Below are 27,986 nucleotides of genomic sequence, written 5' to 3' on the forward strand. Positions count from 1 at the left end.
ATTTGAATCTCTTTATAATACATGCTTTTTAGCTTTTGGTAATATCGTTTGAAGATTATCCAATAGGTTTATTACACAGAAATGTATATACATCTGTTTTACAAAAGAGCACAGACAAAAACATACCCCTATTCAGCTGTACAGCTGTACTTCAAAGATGCAAACATGGCCTGTGTTTAGTATTAAGTGATGATTTTCTTTTAATACTCTGTGGACACTATTGGTAATTGTCAAAGACCAGTCTTCTCACTTGGTGTATATCTGCACAGGCATAAAATAACAAACCTGTGAATATTTGAGTTTGATTGGTCGTCGGAGTTGCGAGATAACTATGAAAGAAAAAACACCCTTGTCACACAAAGTTGTGTGCTTTCAGGTGCTTGATTTCGAGAACCTCAAATTCTAAACTTGAGGTCTCGAACTCAAATTCGTGGAAAATTACTTCTTTCTCGAAAACTATGCTACTTCAGAGGGAGCCGTTTCTCACAGTATTTTATACCATCAACAGCTCCCCATTACTCGTTACCGAGTGAGGTTTTATGGTGATAATTATTTTGAGAATTTACCAATAGAGTCCACTGCCTTTAACCGCAAAATGTCTGACTACATTGATATGGCCAATCAATTTTTGAATATGAGCAGGATCCAATTCAGAGAAAATTGCTTGAGAAATTTCTGCTAAGCAAAAAACGAGCAGGGTACCAGTCCAGTTATGGTACATTTGACACAGTATTCTGGCTGGTAACCTTATTCTCGATTGGCAAGTTTGAATAGACACTGCTCTAGAATTGCAAAGGTCGTGGGTTCAAAACCCACCCGGGAAATATGCCTGTAAATTTTTTTTTACAGAGCTCTGGTAAGTACTGCGTATAATAAGCTGGTGGTTAAATTAGCTGCTCATTTTCCGAAATTGACCGAGAAAACATATATAACCTTATGTTTTTATAAGTAAGTATGTTGTGTTTCATAGCTACGGAGACTTCTTGTGTTTTAGACAGCTCTTTGAATTTGGGCCCTCAGATAGCTTGAAATGACTGCAGAAAAGGGCGTTCAATTCATGGCCTTTTGTCAAGCCCCCAGCGCATTTGTTTAACTAATAAATTGAATACAACTACAGTTTATTGCAAGACACATTTTCAGTATTACCATAGTGATTTGTATTGTGACATCACACTTCACTTTGCAACTACAATTGATTTGCAGTTAGATCAATCTTAGATCTTTGTGAAATTGGCCCCTGAAACCCCTAGAAGCCCCGTTATCCCTTTCTTTCAATCAGTAGGACAAAGGCCTGTAATCCCTTTCTTTCAATCAGTAGGACAAAGGTCTGTAATCCCTCTCTTTCAATCAGTAGGACAAAGGCCTGTAATTGGGGATTACAGAGTTGACCAACACATTGGCAGAGTTCCAGCATTGCTTGCTTGGACCATGGAGGTTTCTACCGCCATGCTTTGACTACTACCTGTTTGCTTTGTGTGGGTGAAACAAAAGCTTTTTGCTTGATTGGATAGTCCGTGCATGCTCCGTAGTGGAAAATGTGGTAATGCAATGAGACAAGAAAATACAATATTATGAACAGCACCCGAATTCTAGCTGGGAAAAATATTGGTGCGTCAACATGATGGTGAAAAACCAAACCTTTCAGCCTTAATCTATGGGATTTTCTTAAGAAACATAAATCGCTTAGGTACAGGGAAACTCGTATGCAAACAGTACCCATAACAAAGTGTTTCTTTATACTAACATTTCTAGTGGTATCAGTTGGAAAATTCATAATCACATAAGAGACAACTATGTACAGTTTGCTGAAATTGTATGATCATTTGCAAGTAAATGAGCGCTACATGGGCTTCGGCAGGAACAGTATTTATGTTTTCAAACCAGTCAGGCGGACATTGGTTAAAGAATCCAAAAATTTCCCGATTTCATCTAAGCTGCAACACTCACTGAGTATCTCCGGAAGATTTCATATAAATTTTCACGGAGTATCTCCTGCAGGTTTCATCTAGGTTGAAACACTCAAGTATTTCCAAAAGATTAATTTCAATTTACCGACTGACTTCTATCTCTTGGATTCTTCTCTTCTAGAGGCAGATTTCTTTTCACCTCCTGTTTAAGCAAAAACAAAATTGAGGATATTTTATTACAAGAGAATCACTGTCAACTGTACGCCTGATACTTCATTGGAGGCAACAGAAGCAATCGCCTCCATGTTACCCCCAATGCTAGCCAAGAAGGTATGGTACTTTGTGGCAATCTGTGGTACAAGAGTAAAGGACGGTAAAACCCTATTAATATCAGTGCACTCTACCAACAAGCTTCAGCCACAAAAAAACCACAGGAGACCAAGTCCGCAGTACACAAGCCATGGGGTTTCCTGATCATACCATAGGTAGTACAGAAAAAAACCCATGGATGCACCCCAATGCTAAAAGGTATGGGACTGCATGGTAGTCTGTGGTAACAGTGTGTTGGTACACTCTCCAACCCAACTACTCCTTGCCACAAAATACCACAAGAGACTGTGGAGACTAAGTCCACAGTACACAAGCCATGGGGTTTCCTGATCATACCATAGGTAGTACAGAAAAAACCCATGGATGCACCCCAATGCTAAAAGGTATGGGACTGCATGGTAGTCTGTGGTAACAGTGTGTTGGTACACTCTCCAACCCAACTACTCCTTGCCACAAAATACCACAAGAGACTGGGGAGACTAAGTCCACAGTACACAAGCCACAAGGTTTCCTAATAATTTATAAGGTACAAGGGCTGACCTACATGTATATGGCCATTTAATCACAATTTTTTCCAGTTTTTTAAAGGCAGTGGACACTTTTGGTACATGTTAGTACTAAAAATAATTATTAGCATAAAACCTTATTTGGTAACAAGTTGTTAATACACGTTGAGAAACGACTCCCTCTGAAGTAACGTAGTTTTTGAAAAGAAAGTAATTTTCCACAAATTTGAATTTTGATACCTCAGAATTAGAATTTGAGGTCTCGAAATCAAGCATCTGAAAGCACACAACTTTGTGTGATAAGGGTGTTTTTTCTTTCATTATTATCTCGCAACTTCGACAACCAATTGAGCTCAAATTTTCACAGGTTTGTTATTTTATGCATATGTTGAGATACACCAAATTAAGAGACAAGTCTTTGACAATTACCAATAGTGTCCACTGCCTTTAACATAAATCTTAGTTTTTCTGAAATTCGGCCCATGGAGACCGTGGAGACCAAATCCACAGTACATCAAGCCATGGTAATTCCTGATCATACCAGCTATACAAGGATAAACCCATGCATCCAATGCTTGCCTGGGAAGGTGTGGTACTTCCTAGAAGTCTTTGGTACCAGCGTATTATCGAAGGAACAATGTAAATTGTCACACAAGCGCGAGTGGAATACGGAAAAATATAGCGCTTCTGCATCCCATTTGGATACGGGACGCAGAGGCGCTATATTTTCTGTATTTCCACGAGCACGCGTGTGATAACGTATTTATCTTCAAGCAAACTTGGCGCGTGACATACGTGTACATGTAGAACACACAATACGCATGGTAGTGATATTAGCCGTGCAATATAGGTTTTTATCACCACTCCATTCTGCCAATCTGATTGGTGGATAAGCGCGTACTTGAAGATAAATCTTGAAGATTATTACCTGTAGCATCCTCTCCCTGTAGGTAGCCTCAGGTTCGTTATCTGCCCTGGCTGGTGAAGGAAGGTTATTCCTAAATAGAATGATGCATAGACCCTCTATGTTAAACCCATCGGCAGGATCAATGCGATTCTGGTTCATCTTACTGACCAAGTACTCCTTGTAGTGTATCCTCAAGTACAAACAGAACAAAATAACACCATATTAATTTTGGTTTTTACTCTTGCACTGATGTGTGTCTAAAGAACGATTTTGTTAAGCAATTTTGATTGCAAGAAATTTCGACTGAACTTATTTTGTACACACTGAATGCTGATAGTGACATGCCAATCCAGTTTGTACGATATTTGCTCTGCTATACAAGGGAAATCGTTCATTTGTAATGCCCTGTATTCTCAGTACTTTCCTGAGTTCTGTGGAGAAAAAACAATCGCAGGCATTGGATTTGAAACCATCCCCTCTCGACCGTTGCAAATCTAGACCAGATGTCTTACCAACTGGACAACCGAGATTGGCATCCCAATGTATTGTGGGCAGTCGTTGCAAATGGGAATGTTATTTTGCACCATGAACATGCAGAATGTTTGAGACGCTCACTACGCTCCCATGCACAAGGACTCTCAGTATGCATCTATAGAGAAACATCTAAGAAAGTCAAAGAACTTACTCGCAAAGACCAGAGCGGACAGTATCCCGGCCACAGAGGGCGTCTGCCAGGCCTCCTGGCCCCTCTTTTTGCTCCATGACAGTACACACTGCTTCCTGACTAGCGGGATGGTTTCGCTTGTAGTCAATGTTGTGCTTCTGCAATGACCATTGGTTCAATGACACATCGTTAAAAAACACTTTTTATTTGTTCCAAAATCATAACCCTTTTAACAGCTGGAAAACCTATCTTACTGTAACGGTTGAATTGCTACAGTGGTTTGTATCCAGGGATCTGCCTAAGCTAAACAGATCGTGCAACAATAAGCCTGAAACTAAATGAACATAATGGTTTACAAATGCACATAATTATTGACAAATCTTCAATCTCTAAAAGTTTGCAAACCAATTGGTCAATAATACTAGGCCTGAGTAAAAACATATCTAGATAAAAAAAAGTACACTTTTATAAATTATTAGTGAACATAAGTATAACATTCCTATGCATCTGTGTCTGCCTCAGAGACTCATGGCAAACAAAATAACAAACTACAGAATTTAAAGTTTACAAATTTAACCATTGAACAAACTATAAGGCATGTGATTAATGTTCCATGAAAGTGGAGAAAAAGAGAAAACCGGGCAAGAAAAAAAGAGGAGAAGATACCATTCCTACTTTTTGTATACAGAAAGTAAAGGGAAAAAAAGGAAAAATAAAAAACAACCAAAGAGGAAATCAGCTTATGTAATAAGAGGAAATCTCACATTCCTACAAACTGTAAGCCAACACTAGTAATAATATAGGTTTTCTCGGTCAAATTCGGCAAATGAGCAGTCAATTTCATTTTCATGCGTTCAAATTAAAGCTGTTTTGCCTCTCCAGTTGTTACTGCGTTTCAAATTCAGAATTTGGCCATTCAATTTCATTTTGAGTCGAGTCAAATTCCTTAAGCACTCTGTTCAATTTAGCGTATCGTCATTCTTTTTCGTGGCACACACGCCTCAAGAAGCGTCTACGAATTTGAATGCTGCTTTGATGAATTATAAATTGAATGATTATTTTGTTAAATCGAATGGCGCAACATTACATTTGACTAATCATAAAACGAATTCGAATAACAATTTTCAGTAGCATTCGATTTCGCACGAAATAGAATAGCTTGGTGGTTAAATTGGCTGCTCGTTTGCCGAAATTGACCGAGAAAACCTATAATAAACTTACTTATATTGCGCTTTTTACAGAAGCGATACAAAAGAGATACAAAAGCAACAAAACAAACATGTTTTACAAACAAAACAATGCAAATAACAATGATGCAAGGGGATAAGAGCAAATTGCACACAATCAATTCAAGATTTGCACACAATCAATTTAAGATAAGTAAGGGTAGTTAGATTCTACACAGTCAATATTAAAAGAGTCAAGAGGGATGAATGACAGCGATGAATACAAGTTAGCATAATCTGGGATTAAGATAATCTGGGATTATAATATTCTGAAATCCAGTAATAAGATGTTGCAAAATCAGGGATTAAGATCTTACAAAATCCGGGATAAAGATATTCCCAAATCCGAGATTGAGATGTTACAAAATCTGGGATTAAGATGTTTCACAATCTGGGATTAAGACGCTTCACAATCTTGGATTAAGATGTTTCACAATCTGGGATTAATATGTTCCAAAATCTTGGATTAATATGTTACAAAATCTTGGATTAATATGTTACAAAATCCGGGATTAAGATGTTCCATAAGTAAAGACACAGCTGAAGAAAGTTATCCATCTGCTTTTGTGCCTTGAATCTCATCAAACAAAGACACAAAGAAAAAGTCATTCACAAAAAAAAAATATTTATTTCATTATAAAAACATTTGACTTTCACAAGTCATGACACAAAACACAGGAACCCAGTGAGGCAGATCATTCAAATAAGGAAATACATCATTGAAAAAGTAACATGAGCAGTAAAGACAAACTAATGCAATGAAAATCAAAACAACAACAACATAAGTCAATATACATGCATTACAACCAAAATCGGTAGATAAAAACCTCAGCAAATAAAACAAGGAGGGAGCTATGTACCAAAGGAAGCAGTGTCACATTAACAAAACCGTTGTGAGATCTCAAATACATGTATTTCTGTTTGTTTCTGGCTGAGGTTGTGTAAGAGAAAAACACAAACGTACCTTGAGATGTTTTTTGAGTGTGTTGATGTCGAGGTCTCGAAGATAAAAGAGACAATCTCTGGGATGATGGGCATGAAGGCCCTTACCTAGACAATTTGAAAACTTACGGCAATCCTACAGGAACAGAAGATAATTAAAGGAACATTACAGAATTGGTAAGAACAAAATTTGTCTAAGATCTATAAATTTTTGTTTTTTACCCATACACCGATGTGTGTTAGCACTGTATACGCAGTACTTTCCCAGAGTCCTGTGAGAAAAATATCACAGGCATGTTACTCGGGTGGGTTTTAAACCTACGCAGAGATGCGAAGTCCAGAGGCCAGCTATGCGTGAGATTTTTCAAAGCAGCGGGTGACACTATTATGTGACATAATTTGACACAGACCTCATTTTCCAGGTGTCATATTGTTGTAGAGGTTCAGTTGTCTGTGATAGGTTCAAGGCTCGATTCAGTTTTGTCTAAAAATTTGAAAAATAAAATAATTTCAATCTTGTCACCAGGGCCACTTTATAGAGCCACTTAAGCAGAAAAGAATTGCTCATAACAATTGTATGATCAGCAGAAATGAGCAGGATACCAGTCACAAGTTCTGGTAAGCCTAATTTTGTTATGCTTAGCTACTTTTTATTCTTAAGCAGCTCTATGAAATTGGGCATTGTCAACTGATTTGACGTCACCATTGTTCAAGTAAACAAACAAACGACAACATTTGATTGTCATTTCATACACAAACAGCATGTCCAAATTTCATTATAACCACAGGGATGAAATTGTGGCTCTCATTAGATCTTTACTTCTGGTTACCTTTTTGAAAGGAGCATTGCAGCCGCTACAAAACTCATGAGTGCACATGCCACATTTGAAGTGCATACATCCGCCCTTTGCCAACTCATACCTCATCTTGCATTTTGGACAATCTACAAATAGATAAAAGAAGGGAGAAAAAAGTCTTTAAAAATTTAGTATCAGTATGTTTTTTATTATTTATTACTTTGATATGCAGTTTAATATCTTTTATCCCTTAATGGTCTTTTGTTTTGTATTGTTTTAGCATGTTTAAAGGCAGTGGACACTATTGGTAATTACTCAAAATAATTATCAGCATAAAACCTCACTTGGTAACGAGTAATGGGGAGAGGTTGATGGTATAATACAATGTGAGAAACGGCTCCCTCTGAAGTGACGTGGTTTTTGGGAAAGAAGTACTTTTCGACGAATTTGATTTCAAGACCTCAGGTTTAGAAATTGAGGTCACGAAGTCAAGCATCTGGAAGCACACAACTTCGTGTAACCAGGGTGTTTTTTCTTTCATTATTATCTCGCAACTTCGACGACCGATTAAGCTCAAATTTTCACAGGTTTGTTATTTTATGCATATTTTGAGATACACCAACTGTGAAGGCTAGTCTTTGACAAATACCAATAGTGTCCACTGTCTTTAATATCTTATAGCCCTTAATGCTCCTTTTGTTTGTATTGTTTTATTATGTTTAATAATCATTTGTTATCTAAGTGGTTTAATAATAAATTAAACGACAGAGTTTCCCATGAAGTAACACATCTCCCAAAAATGTCAAAATTAATTTTACTTCCGTCTTTGAGTGTCTGCTCAAGGGGACGGTTTCATTAAAAACAAAAACAAACGAGCAATTTACGAAATGACAATTAAAACATGTAATTAAACACCCTCTGAGATTCAGTTTTATATTTTATGATGATGGTGATGATGAACGACAGATTCATAAGAGTTTTGTACTTTATGACGATGGTGATGATTAACGACAGAGTCTACCATGAAGTAACACATCTTCCTAAAATGTCAAAATAGCTTTTACTGCCGCATTTATTAGTCTGCTCAAGGGGACAGTTTCATTAAAAACAAAAACAAACAAATTATTTACGACAAGATGAGATGAAATTAATCTTTCCAAAATGTCACTCAACCACCTGGTGTGATTAAACACCCTCCGAGATTTGTTTTCTTTCGTTAAGATTTATAAAAGTTTTGTACTTTCGAAGTATTAGTGAATTTTATGACGATTGTGATGATGACAATGATAATGATGACAATAAGATCAATGTATAACGAAAAACTTGACAAACAACTTCTTACTTCACTCATGAAAAAGTACATACAAAAACAGGGGATCGGGTTATACAAGTGGTTTCCTTCCCTGCATTTCACCTCTATAGACCCTGGTTCAAATCCCACCTTTCTGACTGGGGCCTTTTATGTGGATTGGGTTTTCAGTCCCTGCCTGATCTGCGTGGGGTTTCCCCTTTTAGGGATTTTCCTCCCACATTTCTTCTATTTGATTGGCACTAATGTGAGATTTTGTAACGCTAGGTGCCAGCAAGACTTACCAGGTAGATGTTCATTGTTTACGTAGTTCTGAGCATGTGCACATTACAAATTAAAGATGATGTCATCAAAATGATAAAGCCATTTTCCTTTTTAACTTGAAAGAACCAACATTTCTCAAAGGAGATTTATTTACACATGGTACTACAGAAAACCTCACCTAAATAATATTCTCACCATGCAAAGTTTTCAAATCAAACTTGAAATTATGTCTTTGTAACAGTTTTTCACATGACCTAAAACTTTGCAATCAAATCAAATCAAATAAGTTAACAATATAAAGGGACCTAGTCTATGTACTTAGTTCTATGCCTTTTGACGAAGGTCTGGGTTTAAGATCAAATGCTAAGACCACCAGTCCTCCATCTTAAGCCCGGTTTATAGTTGGTCGCGTGATGGTCCAGCGATGGACATCTTGAAGCACGAAACAGTTTATAGTCCTCGCTGACGCCTAAAAACTGTTTCTTTATATGATCGCGCGACCATAGCGCAACAATCGCACGACCAAATATAAACCGGCCTTTAGGCTCCAGGGTCCGTCTGCTGATGTTCAAACCACCGCATAAGTACGGCTGCTCAGAAAAATGCAGGATAAAAGCCAAGCGTCAATTCCACTACATACGCAGCGTGCAGAGCCTATCCCGGAGACAGAGCCCAAGCCAAAGGCCTTACTCAAACCTTGGCTTGGGTTTTGGGTCAGGCTCTGCGCGACATGTACGCAGCTCAGCCTTTAAAGGCAGTGGACACTATTGGTAATTACTGAAAATAATTATCAGCATAAAACTTTACTTGGTAACAAGTAATAGGGAGAGGTTGATAGTATAAAACATTGTCAGAAACGGCTCCCTCTGAAGAGGAGTAGTTTTCAAGAAAGAAGTACTTTTCCACAAATTTGATTTCGAGACCTCAAGTTTAGAATTTGAGGTCTCGAAATCAAGCATCTGAAAGCACACAACTTCAAGGGTGTTTCTTTTCTTTCATAGTGATTAACCGAGCTCAAATTTTTTACAGGTTTGTTATTTTATGCATATGTTGAAATACACCAAGTGAGAAGACTGGTCTTTGACAATTACCAATAGTGTCCAGTGTCTTTAAACTGCATGTTAGAGCAGCGCGTACACTGCACAAACATCAGCACGCAAAGCCTAAGCCGGAGCCTTAGCCCGAGGTTTGAGAAAGGCCCCTGGTTACTAGTGCGTTACTCAGACCAATGCAATCAAACAAACGATAATCAAGTTTTACAAGTTTGACGGGTCTGGGGTGGTTGGGTACCAGACTTGACTTACCGATTCCATTTTCCTTGAGGTGTATGGCCAACCCTTGGAGCTGTGCGTTGGGATCATTCGCCTCTTTCCATGCTTGAAATTCATCACAGGTTATGTTCTCATGTTGATCCATCCACTAGTAAAACAAAGTATATAAAAAACAACTAGATTTCAGGTTTTTTTTACCCATGAACAAGCACAAAGCTGACCGGCTTATGTTGATATGTGGTGCCATCATGATTTAAAGGGTTGTGGTAGGCTATTGGGGAAAAAAAACTTTAACTGTGAGTGCCAAATGTGACAGCTTTCGAGCACGAAACAATTAGAGTGCAAAGAGGGCAATAGATAGATGGCGCTTTAACTAGAAATGAGTTCATTAGATCTTCTTTTTTCATTGAGAATTTCCGCGTCACCCATAATATGAGCACAGAATACAGCCAGAGATTGAAAGTGTTTTTTCGCAAGGAGAAAAAACTGGAGGGGATGGAACCTTGTGGCACAGGGCAGAACGATCGTACAACAATACTCGCCTACGACCCCAGCATAGAATCAAACCAGGGCCACAGTGGTAAGGGAATGAGCACTTTATGCCCCCCGCCCCCCAAACCACCAAAAAAAAAAAAAGCCATTAAGAAATGAAAGCAGGGTGCATGGACTAACTTGATAAGGGACACATTCGCAGGCCACACCAAAAAGAAATTAATGGGTTTGACAATTTAGATTGCGTCAGAATTACATACCGGTTTCTTGCACTGGAAACACGTAAGTTTGTTGCACTCTGGGCAACGCATTTTACGTCGACCGGGGGCTTCGTTGATGAAGCCGTTGCCACACTGCAAAGAAAGATAACATTTCACAATGAAACGATACAAATAATAAAAGTATCAGTGGCTTCTTATAAAAAAATATGACATGGTGCAGATAAAAAAATATGCTGCCAAAGTACAACTCTTTTGCCAACTAAACAGAAGGCTGATATCAGCAAAAGCAAAAACCTTGGATACCTCCTATAATAATAATACAAAATAAATAATAGAGGCTTCTTATAAAGCGCTCATATTGGTCACTCAGTGGTGCTAATTAAGGCGCCTCATTCATTATTCAGTATGTTCCTGCAAGAAATTAATGTGACTGCGTTTGAGTCATGAGACCTAATCCTTTTACATAGCACCAGGCGATGGTTACAGGAACATTACAGAAATGGTTTTGCTAACAAAACAGTTGCTGGCAGTGTAAGTAATCCACCATATACATAAAAGGAGGAATATGTAGAAGTTGATCTGCTATCTGGGTCACGAAAAAAAAGTGACACACCGAAACAGATTTTGTATAACATGTATGAAAAAAAAAAAAAAAATTAAAATGCTCACTGAGCGATAACCTCAGTGGAGTTAGATTATTTACTTCTCATCAATTTTGACATTGTATACAGAAATATTTCAAGGGAGGTTTTCTACTTTTATCATCATTAGACCGTGCAAATTTAATGTAAATCTGTGATCTTCATGCATTTTGTTTCTTACAAATTCTGTAACGTTCCTTTTAAACAAGGTGGTGTTGCGCCATAAGCAGACATTCAAACCAGGAACTATATCAACAGCTCTCCATTGCTCTTTACCAATTATGTTTTCATGCTAACAATTATTTTGAGTAATTACCAATAGTGTCCGATGCCTTTAACCACTTGGCTAGGACATCCCACATATGCCTGAATCCTAAGAGTGAGTTTTATACTTACATGTGAACACCATCTGAAGTCATCCTGCTTCATGAGGTTCCACATCAGCAGTTTATTCTGGAACAAACCGTACGTGGCTTCATCCAAAAAGCCTTTCAGCTGCCAGAAAAAGATTCACTTGGTTAAGATTCATTTACATGTATGTTCGGGTGGTTTGGTGCACAGACTTTTTCTTCAGCTGGATCAGAGTATGAACCTAAGGCAAAATGTTTTGTTGGCGTAACTCGACCTACCCTAAAAATACGGCCGACCCTGGATGTTTTAATGTTTTTCAAGGGAAGAAATTTAATGATTAAAATCTATTAAAGGCATAAAAATAAAAATAAATGTCATCAAGAGTTTAAAAATATACTATTTGTTGTGTGTAGCCTTGTTTTCTGTTGTTATTGTGTATACAATGTACTACTGGCTTTTGAAACAATTAGAAAACATGTAATTTTCGTTGCTGGGAGGGGAAACATTTTTTAAATCCCTACCTAATATATATTTTTGGGCCCGACATAACATTTTTTTATGCCTAAACATACTCATTATGGTTAAACCACTTCAAGTAGACTGACATGAAAACACGCAAAATGTTTCTGAGTGGAAAAACAGTTGATTTGTGTTAAAATACCGAACCAACTACGAATCGCAAAGGGGTTAACCCCGGTGTTTCTGGTTCCCACCTACACACACAATCTTGTTTACAGGTGTACTCAGGCTTGTGAGCTACAGCGATTTGTAGTTCATTTTTATGAGGCATCGCTGGTTTCATTACCAAAGTTATACAATAGATGTTAAGTTTCCATCAGAGATCAAAAAATAACTACTTGGTTTTACCCTTACACCGCTGATAATCAGTACTTTCCTGAGTTTGCTGAAGAAAAAAAACAACAGGTACATTCTACTATGGTGGTATTCAAACCCAGGACCTTTTCCAATCTAGTGTAGAGTAGATATCTTCAATAATAACAATACTTATATAGCGCTTTTTACAAAGCGATACAAAGCGCTTACAAAATACAATAGCAACCAAACAAAAAGATAAACTACATGTTTTACAGACAAAACTACGCAATGAACAATGATTCAAGCTAGAGTAACTTAGGCTAGAGGTGCGATTTTAAAAGGAACTCAGGGAATTGGTTAAACGAACAGATTGAGGAAGACGATTCCAGCATTTTGGCCCAGTTGCAGCAAAAGCTTTAGCTCCTACACTGCTGCTTTACCAACTAGACCACTGAGATTGCCCGGTAGAAACATAAAAAATAATACTAATAAACCCTCACCAGCATATCTAAGAATCCAAAGTAGTCCGACATGGCGTCGACCTCACCCTCTCTCAGGTCCGGCATGTCGCAGGCTGGACAGGTGGCGTTGAGGATGTTACGATCACGAACCACTACGGTGAAGTGATTCTGGAGACACTCCAAGCAGATCGTGCACTGACAGTTTATCAAGGTGTTTAACTGTTGTGGATGGTACAGGAGAAACGGATGAAGTCTTATCAAATCCTCATTTGCTAAAAGTGTCTTATGGGAGGGGTGCCTAGAGGTGGTTACGTGTTTATATCCTTAAAGCAGATCACTCCAAGAAGATCTTGCACCAACAGTTTATTATGGCTGAGCGGTTAAGAGCACCGGATTCAAGCTCTGCTGTTTGATCAGCAGAGTGTGGGTTCGAATCCCGGTCGTGACACTTGCTACATAAAATTGGGGAGGTACATGTAGCGCTTTCTGCTCTACCGGCCAGGCTTCGGACTGATGATACCCAAGCCTACATCCGTATGGACTGTAAAAGGGGTAACCCTGTTTCAGTCCTAGGAGTAGGTGGCAACGGCCTCTGGACAAAAATAATTGTAGCCCACACCTTGAAGTGGCCTTCAGGCCTTGTGTGTCTGGCGACTTGCAAAACAAAAAATCATAAAAAAAAATCAAGGTGTTTAACTGTTGTGGATGGTACAGGAGAAACGGATGAAGTCTTATCAAATCCTTTTTTGCTAAAAGTGTGTTATGGGGGGTTGGGGTAAAGGTATAGTTTGTATCCATTGGTATTTAGCCCATTCTGCATACCATACAACTTTATGAAGCTGCTTAAGCATGGAGGAAACATTTTTTTGCTGAGCATACGTAAATGAGCTGGATACCAGTCACGGTCTGTACAGGTGGAATATTTTTGTTTGGCTGGTTACCATAATCAAGTACGGGAATCACCGTCAGTAACACTTCTCATATTCAAATTTACGGGATACAACTAATTTGTTTTTCAATAACCACTATACTTCAAAGTAAAAAGCTCCTCAAAATGCATTCTTAAGCTGCTGAACTTCTTACCAAGTAAGTTTTTAATGGCATTCATTTTCAGAGTCATTACCAAACGTTTAAAGGGGTGCATTTCACAAAGAATTATTAAAGACTAGTCTTAACCATAGTTAGGACGAGTTACTTGTCTTAGGTTAGGGGTAGCCTCAAATTAGGACTATCTTTGTTAAACCGACCCTTGACCTTTCAAATCTAAATAAAACAATAAATTAATAAATAAATAAACCTGTCTGACCTTATTCATGGGAAACTCCGTGTAGCAAATCGAGCATGTCTTTTCCAAGTACTGGGTAGCTCTCTGGAAGTCTCCACACTCCCGAGCAGCGATGATAGCGTCCTCCGTCGCGTACTTTCTTGTATCGATCAATCGGGCCGCGGTTTCAGCGCGACCCCAGCTGGGAAGTTCGTAGTCCGCTAGAAGGAGACGAAGGCGCCTCTGTGAGAGTTAAAGACCAATTTTATTTATCAATGGTTTTTGAAAGACGACATTAAGAACCATCCCTCAGGCTTGAAGGAATACAGAGGCCATGGCCTTCATAATAACAAGAATAAAAAGAATACTTTTAAAGACAGTGGACACTATTGGTAATTGTCAAAGACCAGTCTACTCACTTGGTGTATCTCAACATATGCATAAAATAACAAACCTGTGAAAATTTAAGCTCAATCGGTTATCGAAATTGAAAGAAAAAATACCCTTGTCACACTAAAGTTGTGTGCTTTTAGATGGTTGATTTTGAGACTTCAAATTCTAAACTTAAGGTCTCGAAATCAAATTCATGGAAAATTACTTCTTTCTCAAAAACTACGTCACTTCAGAGGGAGCCGCTTCTCACAATGTTTTATACTATCAAACTCTCCCCATTACTCATTACCATGAAAGGTTTTATGCTAATAATTATTTTATAAGTAATTACCAATAGTGTCCACTGCCTTTAAAGAGCAGGTATCCATCACAAGTGCACTCATGGCACAAGAAAGGAAACACAAAAATCTAGTGAAAAACAGCAGTGAGAGCCTCTTTGAGATCCTCTTTGAACTTGTTATGGGTATTAAGTCTCCCTAGTCTTGGCCCTGGGGTTGATTTCACAAAGATCTTAGATTGATCGTAACTGTAAATCAATCGTAGTTGCTAAGAAAAGTGTGATGTCACAATACAAGTCACTATGACCATTTAGTCTTGCGATGGATTTTATTGCTTTGTGAAATCTGCTCCTGGTGCCTCTCCAAAAGTATCCCATTGACTTTAAGATTTACAAATGGAAGTGCCCTTTGCAACCTGACAATGGGCTTGCCCTCGCTAAGTTGAAACTCAAGGCCTAGTCGTTAATAATTGGCCTTGTTTCCTATCTCATATCATATCACTAGTTATGACAGTACAAAGTAAGACACTAACTTCTTGTTCATCTACACAAATTCACACAACGATTGAGCTGTGCTTCTGCGAAACATTTGTGCGAAAACAGCCATGTGACGCAAAATTTCGCTCCGCATTCGGAGGAAGTACATGAACCGGGTCTAAGGTGCTAACTGCCTTTTGGTGTTCTACAGGAAATCCCACAGTTAGGCAGATTGGGGTTAATTAGCAGCATTATCACTTAGGGAACTTAGGTTAGGGAACCAGTTAGAGAACGGACCAGTTTAAAATTGCTCTTCTTGTTTTTAAATGCTTGAACAAAACTGAACCTCTTATACTTCCACTTTACACTCCTCCACGATTTCTTTGGTCCACACTTGACATCACTCGCTTGAAAAGCTGTCAGTGTAGCTGGGCCTTTGACTTGGAACAATCTCCCTACTGTCATTAGGGAATCTGTTACTTTATTTACATTTCGTAAAAGTCCTACAGACTAACATTTTTCCATGCTAATTCTTAATTTCTTTCTAGTGCGCTATGATCTTGATGAAATAGCGCCTTATAAATTTTATTTGTTAATTAATAATTGTTATCTATACTTTCCCCATTTCTCAATGTGCGAGTAATACGTACCTTGACCGTTACTAGTCGATCCTCCGCCCCGAGGTTCATTTCTTTCTAGTGTGCTATGATCTTGATGAAATAGCGCCTTATAAATTTTATTTGTTAATTAATAATTGTTATCTATACTTTCCCCATTTCTCAATGGGCGAGTGATACGTACATTGACCGTTACTAGTCGATCCTCCGCCCCGTGGTTTAAAATCACCCTTTCTTGAGTATCAAGGTCTTCGTTGTCTTCTTGCCAGATACGATCGGCAAAGCCCTTCGCCAGCCCTTTGTTGAGTCGAATCAAAGCATCGTCCGTCTTGCCTTCAACATCGGCCAGGGATTCGTAGACACGCTGATAATCGAACCCCAGGTCCACTAGACTCAAGACCTGCAGAGAAAGTAGAAGTAGAAAATAAAGTACCAACTTTCATTTTAGATTGAAAAAGTAAAAGTGCAGATGACTAAATTTACCCTTTCCTTTGGTCACCCAAGATTACACACAAAAAGGCAGTCAAGCTTTGCGAACATTTGTTTGTTACGGTCTAGTTTTTTGTCATTCCAATGGAAGTAAAATAAAATGAAGTTGCAATATTTTAAATTGGAGCAACGAAGTCCGGACCTCTATCACACGGCAACGACCCTGCCAAGTTTAACCGGCCATTTAAGAACTCGTCACTACCCTTTGATTCCCTTATTTAAAAGCTCTATAAGACAGTGGCAATGTTGTATTGAAGAATTTCCGGTTTCAGAATGGGAAAGAGGACTCTTGATGAGGGTGCTATTCTGACCTGTATTTTTATATATATATTTTTTAGGGGAGGGGGGGGGGGTTCACCATTTGCACAAAAACTAGTAACAAAAGATGTGTCCATATGATCAAATTATTGCTTTAAATAAGCGTTTCATGAAAGGGATAACTGCAATGATCCTCACCCTTCTTTGAACAGCACCGACACACTCCTCCACTGCCTTCTCAACACACCCGTAATGTTTCCTCAGGGCCATCATGGCCTCTTGGCTAGTCACCACCCCTACGCTCTGGCCGACCTCATTCTTCAGATGATTGGTGGACATAGCTACAACGGTGTAGATGTAATCTTCCCAGTTACTCTGTAGCCATTGGAGTTCCTGGCCCTGTTGGCCGCCGGTCCTGTTTATAGACTCTGTTGCCACCATGACGTCCTCTGGTAGAAACCCACAGTCCTCTGCATCCTGCAAGGATAAATAAACTTTGAACCCAAGTCTCGACACTCATGGGGAGACAGGTCCATTTCTTCAGCTGCGCCACGCATCTGGAACTCTCTACCACTTAATCTTAGATCTTGTCTTTGTACCACAACATTCAAATCTTTTCTCAAAACGTATCTTACATATGTCACAGGTTTTCAAGGACTAATTTTATTGTGTCTGTTTTTCTTTGATTTGTTTTGTTTTGTTTGGTGTTGGTGTTTACTGCCCACAGTCCTCTGCATCCTGCAAGGATAAATAAACTTTGAACCCAAGTCTCGACACTCATGGGGAGACAGGTCCTTTTCTTTAGCTGCGCCACGCATCTGGAACTCTCTGCCACTTAATCTTAGATCTTGTCTTTGTACCACAACATTCAAATCTCTTTTGGCGCTTGCACGTAAGCGGGGAATCGTGATCATAAGCGCAAAATTCGGCGGTAAGCAGAGCCATGAAATTGGGCCCTGATTAGATGAACTTAACTACCACTCTAATGAAAAGCAAATTTTCACAAAGATGAAAACAAAACAACTAGGGCATCATATAATACATACAAGTTATAAGACGCATTAATAGGAAACACCTGTTAAGTGTGGGTTTAAAAGTAGCTGGGGGCGAAACGTTCCTTCCTTCCAATAAACCACTTTCCCTCCCCAAGGTCTACCCCCACATGATGTCAGGGGACCCCCCCCCCTCCCCCGGACCCTAACCCCACTCGCCATAGACTGCCTGTACAGGATGTGAAACACCAACAACATATTTGCCATCATGTAATCATTCAGTGTAGACGCCGGACATGTTCAAAGATATCGTTACTTGGGGGGTTGAAAAAAAAAGAGGAAAGAAGAAGATTCAAATGAGTTCTAGATTCATTTTCCTCAAGATGTTCAGCAAGAAACTTGAAAACCACTGAGAAGATCTTGCTAAGAAAAGAAAAAGAGTTACCGATTTCATAAACCTGGGCCACATTTCATGAAGCTGTTAAGCAGAAAAGACTGACAGAACTCTTTGCTAAGCAAAAGTTTACTGGTGCCCAAATCGCAATAGTTTTATGGTAGTTTTTTGCTAACAATTAGTGTCTGCTAAGCATGACTAACCATCAAGCTACACTGATGGCTAGAGGCAGCACTTAGCAGCAGGTATCACCATCAGTTGATGCTATTTATATCTTTAACTCAACGATTTATGAAATCTAGCACAGCACGCTTACCTGTAGTAGTTTAATATAAGACAGACTCTGAGCACTTTGCTCACCAAGTCACCCAGGTGGGATTCAAACCCACAACCTTTGCATTGCTAGAGTCAGTTCGAATTCTAAGCAGCAGCTACTGCAACCATTCAATTGACGCTAATCTATAAATCTTTCACTCAACTGTTTATGAAATCTAGCACAACACGCTTACCTGTAGTAGTTTAATATAAGCCAGACTCTGAGCCCATTGCTCATCAAGTCTTCTCCTATCTTCCGTCCGTATGACTTGTGCTAACCCAGCTGCTGCTACTGCATGTTCATGGGGGAGCAAGGAGATGATATGAAACGTAATGAAGAAACAAAAACACTATGGTTTAGCAACAGACATCAAATACAAACCTGATAAAATCCCCTCCAAAATGAAGTTACATCTAGATAAAGTGATCAGGGGTCGATTTCACAAAGAGTTAGGACTCGTCTTATCTCGAGTTAGGACTTTGGATTAATCTTAAGGTCTGCATGCTTCAGTGCAGTGTTGGGACTCGTCCTAAGTCCTAAGCTAAGTTTTTTAAGTTAGGAAGAGTTTTGTGAAATCGACGGCAGGGCTCAAATTTAAGGAAAATATCCACAAGCTCAAACTTTTTACTGGCCCAACATTAATTTTGCAAGATTAGAATCAACATGAGTTGAACAAGCACTAAGAGTAAAATCTTTCTCTTTTGTCTTATGTACGGTATTTCAATACTGAAAAGAGTTTCAAGATTTTCATCAGACTCTTAGCCCACATTTTTAAACAAAAATATTACACAATGAGTTATCCATTAGAAGAAAAAAAACCAAGACCAACGGGCTTGCACCATTGTGAGTTTACTGGCCCGATTCCAAAATCACTGGCCCCAGGCCTGTGGTCCAGTGTTAGTTTTCAGCCCTGCTGATGTAACATCAAATGTATGCCTGGTGCTAGATCAATGTGACATCCGCACAGACTTTCCTGGTGAAAAACCAACGCGACTTCCAGTTTTACCAATGTGATAATTCCCAGTGCTAAACCAATGTTACTTTCCGGCAGTAACTGGTTAATGTTAATAAACCATCAATATAATTTAGTTGCTGAGAGCTGATGAAGACCAACCTTGGTTGAGAATCGGTTGTTTTTTGGTGGGACCTGCTGCAGGTGGATCTGGGCTGACCATCGTTCTCAGTTTCCTTGATCGCGGTGTTATAAAGAGACCCGTCTGCGTCATGATGACTTCTTCTTTCTCTCTGGCTTGATTCCTCTCATCTTCTTCTTTTGCTCTCTGCTTCTCAACAGCAATCTATCAAAGGAAACAAATACAGGCCATAGACACAGGGGAAAGAGAAAAAACACTGACCAGCACCAAATGTTCAAATTCGCTGCTCAAAACTATACAGCAATCCAGGTGCCGAGCGTGGGGCGCCGGGCGCCAATGCTGCGGTGTCTTCAGTGCCTAGTTTATGCAAAAAGACACGAGAGAATAATGTCCTTTCACTCTCCATGGAAATGAGACGTTTTCCTCAACGACTTTACACAATTTTCTTGACAGCACACCATGATGTACCAATGTAGATCACTGACCACAAATATTTGCAACTAATTAGAAACGCCTTAGGTGAGTTTAAAGGTCATAGACAAAGAAACTGCATATAGTCGCTAGTTTAATGCGTTACAGCGGCAAAGTATTTCGTTAGAATTTCAGTATTTACTTTCTGCTTAATTGTAAACATTAATGAAGAATGTAGTACAACGTTATATCATGCAGCCATGTCAGGGAAATTGCATAGTTCGTCGAGGAAGACATTCAGTTCCATAAAAGTGAAAAGGAAAACAACTTTCTTGTGTCTTTGTGCACAAACTAGGCATAGGTACACCATAGCAAGGCGTGCTACGTCTAGATTGGTGTATAAGGTCATTACTGCAATTTGTATGGCTTCTAATTAAAGATGTTTCCTGATTAAAGATGAATAATGTTTACCTCATCAAGCTGTTGGAGAAGAAAGAAATTATGCAATGGCTGTGGTTTGTCACCAGCAGTAGCTGCAGCACCTACAGTAGCACCTGCTGTTGACTGTTGACTATCTCCAATCTGACTATCAACCCATCCTTGAGGAGGTTGCACATCGCGTTGCATTTTCACAGAAGGCTTTGCTAAGGTTTGAGGCACCCCTACTGGAATGGCCGATCCGAGTTGCTGACCTAACGCTGCTACGGATGGTCCTGTGTTGCTGCTTAGAGGCATCTGAGTTTTGCAGCGTAGGCATTGTAGCGATGTGTTGTGGTCGCCACACTGGGGGCAAAACCATGCCTCGAGTCGGACAGAGTTGTTGTTGCCAGCTGGGGTAGTCAGCCTTATGTTAGTGGCGAGTTGCTGTACTCGTCCCGGGCCGGTGGCAGAGAGTTGTGGGCGCGGAGAAACCTGCGGGGGTTTGTAAACGTCAGCAGAAGGTGTTGATACTGACCCTGACTGTGCCTCTAAGGGGGTGCTATCTGCAGGGCTATGCCTCTGTTCAGCATGTTGAGACTTTGAAGCAAAGTTAGGCTTCTGAGGCACCGGTGGAGATGTGGATCTACGTCTCGTAGGAGTAGGCACTGCTTGGGTCTTTTGAACAGTCTGGCGGGACACCTCGTCCAGGTTTACCGCAGCACCAACTGTCTTAACCGGGGTAGTTGGAATGACGTCTTGAGCGACCGATCTAGGCGAGGGTTTGACGTGGGATTCTTTACTGGCCACTGGGTCCTTCCTCACCACCTCGACCTCTTCTGTGCTGCTACTCAAGCCCAACCCCTTCATGGATTCCTCCAACTCTTTCTGCTTCTTCAGAAGCAATGTGTGTTCTGCCAGCAGGTGTCTCTCCTCAGCCTTCAGCGAGCCCTCTACCGCCAAGCCTTCCGTGGTGATGGCAGATCGGAGTCCGCGGATCTTCTGGAGGACTGCAATGTCCCTCTTCACCACATTTTCCAACAGGGCTGTGACATTGTTAGTGTTTGCTGGGAGGGAGTAAAAAGGCTCCGGGTTGGAAGAAGGCGCTGTCTTGGTCTTGATGGGCATCGTATCTGATTGTGTCCTGGTGATTTCCCTGGCTTGGACCTTGAGATCAGCATAGGCTGGCTTTGCTTGCCCATTGAACACATCGTCATCAAATTTGGAGCCCTCGACTGGACTCAAATTTGGCTGTGATGACTGCAAACAAATAAAAAAGAAAACAACTCTCATAATTAACCTTTTGAAGGACAGTACTTGACTATTTTTTTATATATTTTTATGTATGGCTTAAAGCCTTTGGACACTTTTGGTACAGAAAACAAATTAAAAGTTCACAGATTTACAAGTAACTTCAGGGTTTACAGAAGGTAATGGTGAAAGGCTTCTCTTGAAATATTATTCCATGAAATGCTTTACATTAAAACAATATCAATTCTCAATATCAATATCAAGAATTACGGATTTGTTTTAAACACATGTCATGACACGGCGAAACATGCGGAAACAAGGGTGGGTTTTCCCGTTATTTTCTCCCGACTCCGATGACCGATTGAGCTTAAATTGAGTAGGATTTGAAACTTTGCATGGTGGAAGTAAGATATAGAAAAGTTTGCGGTAACACCATGTAATAACAATCTCTAAATGAGTTGGGGTGGTTCTGAAAAGAACCGTTGGATTAACTCGACGTTTCGATCAGTATGCTCTGATCGTCTTCTGGAGATTCAACTGTCACCAGGAGCATGTTTCCACCTATTCCCGAGGCTGAAACAGGGTAACCCTCTTCAGTCAGTCAGGATGTAGGCATGGGCATCACCTACTAGGAGCCCGGTTGGTAGTAAGAATGCACTAAACTTCCCAACTTATTCAATTCAGTTCAATTCAATTCAATTCTGGAAATAGTTTCCTCAGTGCTAGAGAAGACCAATCCCATTGCATATTGACCAATCTCAACGCAATGAAGGTCCGACAAATAAGGTCCGACATGCATGCGCGTATGCTTGGTGCCCGCGGCAGACTGTGCAGAAAGGCATTGGAGAGGCTCACGTGTTCTTGCTCACACGTGCGTCGTGGGCGGAAGCCTAATGGATCGGGCTATTAGATCAAAGAGCCTGACTTACTTTATTCAGAGAGAAAACAGCAATTTTTGTCTACAATGCAGACCTCTGAAAAGGCTGAATTCAGATAAAAGTCTGACTTTTCTTATCCCTGCTTAAAATACTTGATGATACTATTAACCTATTAAAACTACTTTGAACAGTCTCAGAAACAAATAAGAAATTCTTGGTGAATTTTACACGACTGTTTTCCCTTTTTACTTGGTTTGAGTCATGGTTAAATTTTTGGCAATTCTCAAATTTATGATCCTGGTGTTCTAGAAATTACTACTGTGGGTAGTACTGGGAACAATTTCATTAATACTGATCAGAACTGACTGTCAGCTATATGAAACAGGACACTGAATACATTTTATTAATTTTGGTTTTTACCCATATACCGATGTGTGTTAGCACTGTATACTCAGTACTTTCCACGAGTCCTGTGAACAAATGTCACAGGCATTACTCGGTTACTCGGGTGGGATTCGAACCCACGACCCTTGCAATTCTAGAGCAGTGTCTTACCAACTAGACTACCGAGGTTGCCCGGTAGCTAGAGGCAGTTCGAATCCTATGTTTTGGCAGCGGGTACCGCAACGATATAATAGATGTTAAATTTGCATCGGGATAAAGAATATTAATTTTTTGGTTTTTACCCATACACCGATGTGTGTTAGCACTGTATACTCAGTACTTTCCCGAGTCCTGTGAACAAATATCACAGGCATGTTACTCGGGTGGGATTCGAACCCATAAATACATTTTGGTGGTCCCTTATCCGAAAGGGTTCCTGCAATAGGAAGTGTAAACATTTTAATTATAAGGGTTGAAAGTGGTACTCTCTCTACAGGTGGAAAAAAAAAAAATTCTACATTTAAAAAACAAGTTTTGTGGGGTGTCTTTTACTTTAGTAAATTATTGATAGGGGGGAAAAACATAATGCAGTGTTCTTCATGATTAATAGTGAGACCATGCTAGAAATGTCAGGCTGTTGGATTTTCATTTATACTTACATCACTTTTATTTGACTTTTTCACAGAGGTTCTCGGAGCAGGAACTGGTCTTTTTTTAGTACTTCCAGAGCGGGAGCTAAACAAATGAAACAAAGAAAAGAAAAATCAATTAGTCTTTGCTGATTGTTTAGTAACCAAACTCATGCAAAACTTTTTAACCCAGCAGAGTCTTTGAGAAACACTCTGCTAGGATCAAAATGAGAGACCAAAAACCCTTTTAGAGAACACCCCGGCTGCAAGCGGCTTGTACAAAAATGCCTAGAGCGGCGGCCGCAAACGGCCGCAATATTTCACCAATATTTGTTCAAAAAAAGGGGCTCAAAGACAAGGATTGGGCCTGAATTTAGATTTGCCAATGTTTTTGATGTAATCATAGAATCTACGGCTCAAAAACAAAACCATGTACACTGTTCTTATGTTTCTTTGAAGTAACATAAAGGGGTAATTTCTCACTCAAATAATAAAATAATTCAGGTCTGCATCCTTTTTTAGGCATCTGAAAGCACACAAATTTGTGCAGCAAGAATGTTTTTGTTCTCAATATTCTCTTGCAACTTTGATAACAAATTTAGTCAAAACTTTCACAGATTTTTTAATTTATCCATATGTTGTAAAACACAGTAAGATTACTGGTCTTTGACAGTGGACCTTCCCCATGAAATATGCTAATTACATTCACGCATGCATACCGACCCTGTTGGTTGGCAAAAGCCATAGAATGGTGCACAAAGCAGGCACGCAAACGCGTCTGCGTCACGCACCCATTACCAGTGTACAAAACAGCGTGATGTTCCCTCATTTTTGCCAACCAAAACGTTAGTGCGCACGCGCTATGAGCAATTTACATGTTTCATGGGAAGGGTCTATTACCACAGGTGTCTAGTGCCTTTAAAAAAACTTGAAGACTATCATAATAAATGAAACGGGACGAGAAACCTTGACTCTGGGGTCCTCGAAGAATCTTGCGTCGATTGTGACAGCGGAGTGTCTACAGGTGACAGCACTATATTCTTAGGTGGTGGGCTCTCCGCCGTGGGAATCTGTGGCTCGATACTCAACAGCTGTCTGACATGATTCCCACGCTGGGGATGATTGTGGAACAACACGTCGTGCTGCCCGCAGAAGCTACTGCTGCAGTTGTTGCACAGCACTGTGGCCGGCTCCGTGCCGCAGACGTTGCAGAAGATGATCGGGGGAAATGACACAGGTACGGGACTTGCTTCTATTTGATTGCGCTGGTGGGATCGCCGGCTGGGGTGGATGTGCCACTGTCTGTCGCATGACTCACAGCGTAGGCCGGGACATGTGGGGCACTGCATGTTGGCTGTCTTCTTTCCGCACATGACACACTCAGTCTCCTCTGAGTCGGTGGCTGGGGAAATGTTAGAAATGTGGAGTTTCAGATTTTTGTTTAGGTACACAATTGACAAGTTTTGGGGGCAAAGTCCTGGTGTGCATGTTTTTGCCGTGCTTATAGACCTTATGCATTGACGTCATCTAGCGGCCATCTTAGTGGAAAAACGGTGACGAAACAATCGATACGCACAGATTTGTACGCGCGGCGCACAGGATTGGCCAATGAACAACCTCCTTTTGACCTCTAGGTGAGGGCGCCCTACAGAAATGATGTCATGTGCATAAGGTCTATTACACATACCGGGGTGTATGTAAATGAACTACAAACAAATTGACAACCACTGTTTTATGCAACAGCTATTTCAAAGTTATTCATACATGTTGGATTACCCAGCACTTTCAAGATCGGCAAAGAAGTACTTAATATATTTCTATGTTCATAACGGTGAACAAAAAAAGCTCTAAAAATACACACACAGTTATAAGCTAATTATTTGATCTGGCTGTCGAGTTAATAATAACATTGTTCCTGGAAATGGAGTAACTGATATTTCAGTGGATAGGTCACTGCAAATTATCGAAAAGTAAACTCATAAATGGTATCGGCTAAGCAAGTTTGAGTAGACTACATGTGTATCGCAGTATCTAAAAACGACTCCAGTAGGCCGTGGGCAAAGTCTAAAGTTATAAAGTCTAAAGCTACAATGTAGTATCTTGAAAAATTGTGTGCAGTTTTACTTCCTTGTGTTCTATTTTTGTTTATTTTATTCCATTGTTTAAATTATCGATGTTGTGTGTTGTATTTTTGCCGAGTTCTTCCTGTATTCTTACCTGAATAAATCCAATCAATCAATCAAAACCACAACAAAACAGTTTGCTGCTTCTGGCTTGTGCAAGTTTCGAAAATTTAACCTTTACACAAAATGAGGCTGTTTCTGTTGTTTTTGTAGTTGGTAATTCTGCACAGGGCCCAATTTCATAGAGCTGCTTACTATAAAGCACAAAAAGTAGCTAAGCACAATACAATATTGCTCACCAGGATAAAATTAACAGCCAAACTACCAGGGCCCAATTTCATAGAGCTGCTTAATAAAGCAAAAAATCTTTGCTTTGTAAACTCAAATTAGCGGCTACCACTCCACTCAATTGTTATGCTAAGTAAACAACAGCTAAATATTAGTCACAAGCAATGTACATGGCATGAAATTTTTGCTAGTAACATGTGTAAAAGAAGCAAGCTATTTTCGTGCTTTAAGCAAATTTTTTTTGCTTGATAAGCAGCTCTATGAAATTGGGCCCATGTCACATACAATTTGTGACTTGTATCCTGCTCATTTCTGCTAAGTAAAAAATTGTTAAAGTAATATGTGCTGCTTTAAAAGCAGTTCTATGAAATTGGGCCAAGATAAATGATCCAGATTAGCACTCCCCTCTATAGACCGTATTGAATAACCCCTTTTTTGCTATGAAAATCGCCATCTTGTAGGGCAAACCGTATGCGCGTCCAAACGCGCACATCAATGAAGCATGCATCACACAGCATTCCTGGTTTGATTTCTACAGCAAATGCACGCACACATGCACACACACGTGCACAGACGCCATTAAACGGTGCCATCATATTCAATACGATCTATTGGTCAAAAAAGAAGAAGCTCAATAGCAAGATCTCAGACAACGTGTTGAATTCCAATCAGGGCCAAATTTCATAAAACCTGTAAGCACAAAACTTGCTTAGTACAGACAAATTTTTGTTGTGCAAAAATAGGTTACCCCTGCTCCAGAATAGGGGTAAGAGGTATGTGGTAAAACCCTGGGATAGTCTTGAATCATGCAACCGGAACCCTGCAGATTAGAGACTCGTGTGTGAAAGTGAGGGGCAAAACAAATCCAGAGGCCTCCCCAGAGATGTATTCCATTGGGATAAAAGATACAATATCAATTTCAATTTCAATTCACTTTTATTATCCGGGATGGGAAATTCATTTCGGCCTTTTATACAACAAACTTACTTAAAATTACTATCTACCATAAAACAGACTACACTACAGGCCACAAAGTCTATAAAAATATACAACATGAAAAGCTGAATTTAAAAAGATTGATTTTACCCAAAAAATATTTCAGAAAATCTAAAAAAGATACAGTGTGAAAAGTGCTTTAGAGTTAACTTACCCTTCATCTGATCAGCCTGACCCCTGACATGAACCACAGCACTTGTCTGCTTAGCAGGCTGCGGATTGATCTCCTGCGTCGAGTCCTTAACTGTTACAACGCACTCTGGATTCTGGGCGAAGTACCCAAAGCCTTTATTACCGGGCACCTGGCTGCCCTTAGAAGCAAGATTCCCGATCTTACTGACGATCCCATCATTGTTTGAGAAGACATTCTCCGAGAATGCGTAATGCTGGGGTTTACTCGCGATGACCGGCGCTTGAGATTGCTTCAACTGGATGTTGTTTGGTGGATTCCGTGTTGGGAACGGCTGAGACTGGTTGGGGACATTCTCGTAGATGGTCGCCCGCCCCTCTTCCGGGCGACGCACAAAGAACGACTTTGGAGTGCCCGAGGGCGAGTCGCCCGGGATCTGGATCATGGTCATGGTGCCGTCGAGGCAGTCCTTGATGCGGTAGGGGTAAGGGTGCTGCTTCAGATGGTACATGTCGATCTCCGTCTTGGCGATCGCGAGGTCGGCGGTTATGTTGGCAACGACGTCCGGGTCGGCAGATTCTGAATCGGTAGGAAAGCTCAAACCATCCTCGACCACTTCTGAGTATCCCATAAGCTGCAATATGTGTCTGGCACCCTGTGAGTAATCAAAGGTAAATGGATACTGGTAAAACTCACATAAAGCAAGTGTCCGACTCCAATGCTAAACATACAGAGTGAACATTTCAACAAAAATATGGTGATGCTGCAAAAGGGGGGGGGGGGGCTGTATTTGAACCATTTAT

The 27,986-nt window shown here is 40.0% G+C and overlaps 1 protein-coding gene across 2 annotated transcripts in view; it reads right to left on the reverse strand.

Annotated features, from left to right (window-relative positions):
• Positions 1–514: 514 nt before the first annotated feature.
• The window catches only part of LOC117289058 (E3 ubiquitin-protein ligase RNF31-like), a 41,443-nt gene continuing 13,971 nt past the window's right edge, over positions 515–27,986 (reverse strand). For both annotated transcript variants that reach the window (XM_033769987.1, XM_033769988.1), the window contains exons 4-21: positions 27,208–27,838; positions 24,613–25,048; positions 23,677–23,752; positions 20,559–21,764; positions 19,697–19,880; positions 18,776–18,873; positions 17,079–17,357; positions 16,318–16,533; positions 14,412–14,612; positions 13,145–13,324; positions 11,874–11,972; positions 10,876–10,968; positions 10,157–10,271; positions 7,313–7,425; positions 6,505–6,618; positions 4,336–4,472; positions 3,672–3,840; positions 515–2,109 (exon numbers count right to left, since the gene is read on the reverse strand). In XM_033769987.1, the coding sequence (XP_033625878.1) occupies positions 2,044–2,109; positions 3,672–3,840; positions 4,336–4,472; positions 6,505–6,618; positions 7,313–7,425; positions 10,157–10,271; positions 10,876–10,968; positions 11,874–11,972; positions 13,145–13,324; positions 14,412–14,612; positions 16,318–16,533; positions 17,079–17,357; positions 18,776–18,873; positions 19,697–19,880; positions 20,559–21,764; positions 23,677–23,752; positions 24,613–25,048; positions 27,208–27,838 (4,413 nt within the window). In that variant the 3' untranslated portion in view covers positions 515–2,043. The remainder of the gene's footprint in view (positions 2,110–3,671; positions 3,841–4,335; positions 4,473–6,504; positions 6,619–7,312; positions 7,426–10,156; positions 10,272–10,875; positions 10,969–11,873; positions 11,973–13,144; positions 13,325–14,411; positions 14,613–16,317; positions 16,534–17,078; positions 17,358–18,775; positions 18,874–19,696; positions 19,881–20,558; positions 21,765–23,676; positions 23,753–24,612; positions 25,049–27,207; positions 27,839–27,986) is intronic.

The sequence above is a fragment of the Asterias rubens genome, chromosome 4 (genome assembly GCF_902459465.1).
Source record: "Asterias rubens chromosome 4, eAstRub1.3, whole genome shotgun sequence".
Lineage (NCBI taxonomy): Eukaryota > Metazoa > Echinodermata > Asteroidea > Forcipulatida > Asteriidae > Asterias > Asterias rubens.